Below are 1705 nucleotides of genomic sequence, written 5' to 3'. Positions count from 1 at the left end.
AGGCCAACTGACTTTTAGGCTGTAGAGCCTCGCATAAAAAAACCGCTGGTGCTTTTACCTGTGCTCTTGCGTTGGGTTCTGAGAGCACACTAGTCTGGGGGCAAGAGCTTGCTAGGTAAAATGACATGCAACCGTGGATCCGATGGCACTCGCTCTCCTGTTACTTTAACGATGTTGTTCCGCTGTTGACCGTCACAACTGCCAGCGATGCGCGCCTGTGGTGAACCACCCGATCCGCATCGAGTCCCACCCAGAACGGGTGAAATGAGCCACCCAACCGCTGTTCGAACAAGGATGGCCTTGTTGGGTATGCCGAGCGAAATGAGGTTGTCGCGGATCGCGGCTTGCTCCTCGTACCGTGCCCGCATGCCCTACTTACAAATTGGCGTCGCACCACACAACCAGCCGACGGTGGCACACCGCTAGTCGCCAACCAGACCCACCACCGAACGTACTACGTCGACTTCCTCACGTGAACCAAGGCACACCTCCACCGCAACCCCGAGGCCCAGCCCGCCTCGAAAATCGACCAAACCACCTCCACCATCCCCCACTTCACACATTCATGTTCCCCTATCCACCCACCGCAACTAAGCAAACAAGTCGTGCAACAGACATTATACGTGCAGTATATACAAAAGGAAAAGAAAAAACAGTTGCCGAACATAGATGCAGCGGCTCCGACCTGCCAGCGGATCGCGACGGTCCCGCCAACGTCTACTCCTTGCTGGTGACCGGCTTCTCGGTCTTCTTGGGTAGAAGCACCGCCTGAATGTTGGGCAGAACACCGCCCTGGGCGATGGTCACACCACCTAGCAATTTGTTCAACTCCTCGTCGTTACGAATAGCCAGCTGCAAGTGGCGTGGGATAATGCGCGTCTTTTTGTTATCCCGCGCCGCATTGCCGGCCAACTCGAGCACCTCGGCAGCCAGGTATTCGAGAACAGCAGCCAAGTAGACCGGCGCACCAGCACCCACACGCTCCGCGTAGTTGCCACGACGCAAAAGGCGATGCACGCGACCCACAGGGAATTGCAGACCCGCACGTGCTGACCTCGTCTTAGCCTTGGCTCGCGATTTGCCTCCCTTGCCCCTTCCGCTCATTGTGCAGTTGCAGTAGATCTCAGGCTAGCCTACTGCTCCGCTATATAAAGCCACCATCCGTCGAATGAATACACGTTTCTTACTGGTTCATTAATAGTCTGATCACTTTACGTTTCTAATTGGCTCGTCAGCGCTAAGCCGCCGTGCTATTGGTCAGACGCCCTCATCGGTCTTATTTTCAAGACTAAAACGCTCAGCACTGCCGAACGCACCGTCGCCTTCTACCACCAAATTCGCACTCTCGTTCGCCCAAAATGGGGCGCTCTTTAGCTAAGCTACTTTTATAGATGCTTCAGCGTATCTACATGCCTACTCTTTAGAATATCCGAGGAAGCTGCGGCAGCACAGCCCATTTCTACTTCAACATCATTACGCCCGACTTGATGCACACCCATTTTGGCCTCAATGAGAAAGTGGATTTGAGGTTCGACAGGGGAGAACGGGCATTGCGGCATTTGTGCCCACCCCGACAACAGCCCCCTGGCGCGTATCGTGCTGACAAGAGGGCACTCAGCTAGACTTCTCAAGCCGAGAGCATCAAGTACGAACGTTCTTCATTGAGAGTGTTTGGCACGCACGCATGCGGGCACCACGGTGACCC

The 1705-nt window shown here is 55.0% G+C and overlaps 1 protein-coding gene across 1 annotated transcript; it reads right to left on the bottom strand. All coding sequences in view use genetic code 11, as the record gives it.

The window, feature by feature from the left end:
* Positions 1 to 717: 717 nt before the first annotated feature.
* EGR_01052 (Histone H2A) lies at positions 718 to 1104 on the bottom strand (the record flags this gene model as incomplete). Its single annotated transcript, XM_024490301.1, has 1 exon — positions 718 to 1104. One exon carries the CDS (start codon positions 1102 to 1104, stop codon positions 718 to 720), a length of 387 nt encoding a protein of 128 aa, XP_024355120.1.
* Positions 1105 to 1705: the final 601 nt, after the last annotated feature.

The sequence above is a fragment of the Echinococcus granulosus genome (assembly GCF_000524195.1).
Source record: "Echinococcus granulosus chromosome Unknown EG_S00004, whole genome shotgun sequence".
Lineage (NCBI taxonomy): Eukaryota > Metazoa > Platyhelminthes > Cestoda > Cyclophyllidea > Taeniidae > Echinococcus > Echinococcus granulosus.
Note: the sequence above shows the minus strand (reverse complement) of the source record. Positions and strands in the feature narration are given on the sequence as shown.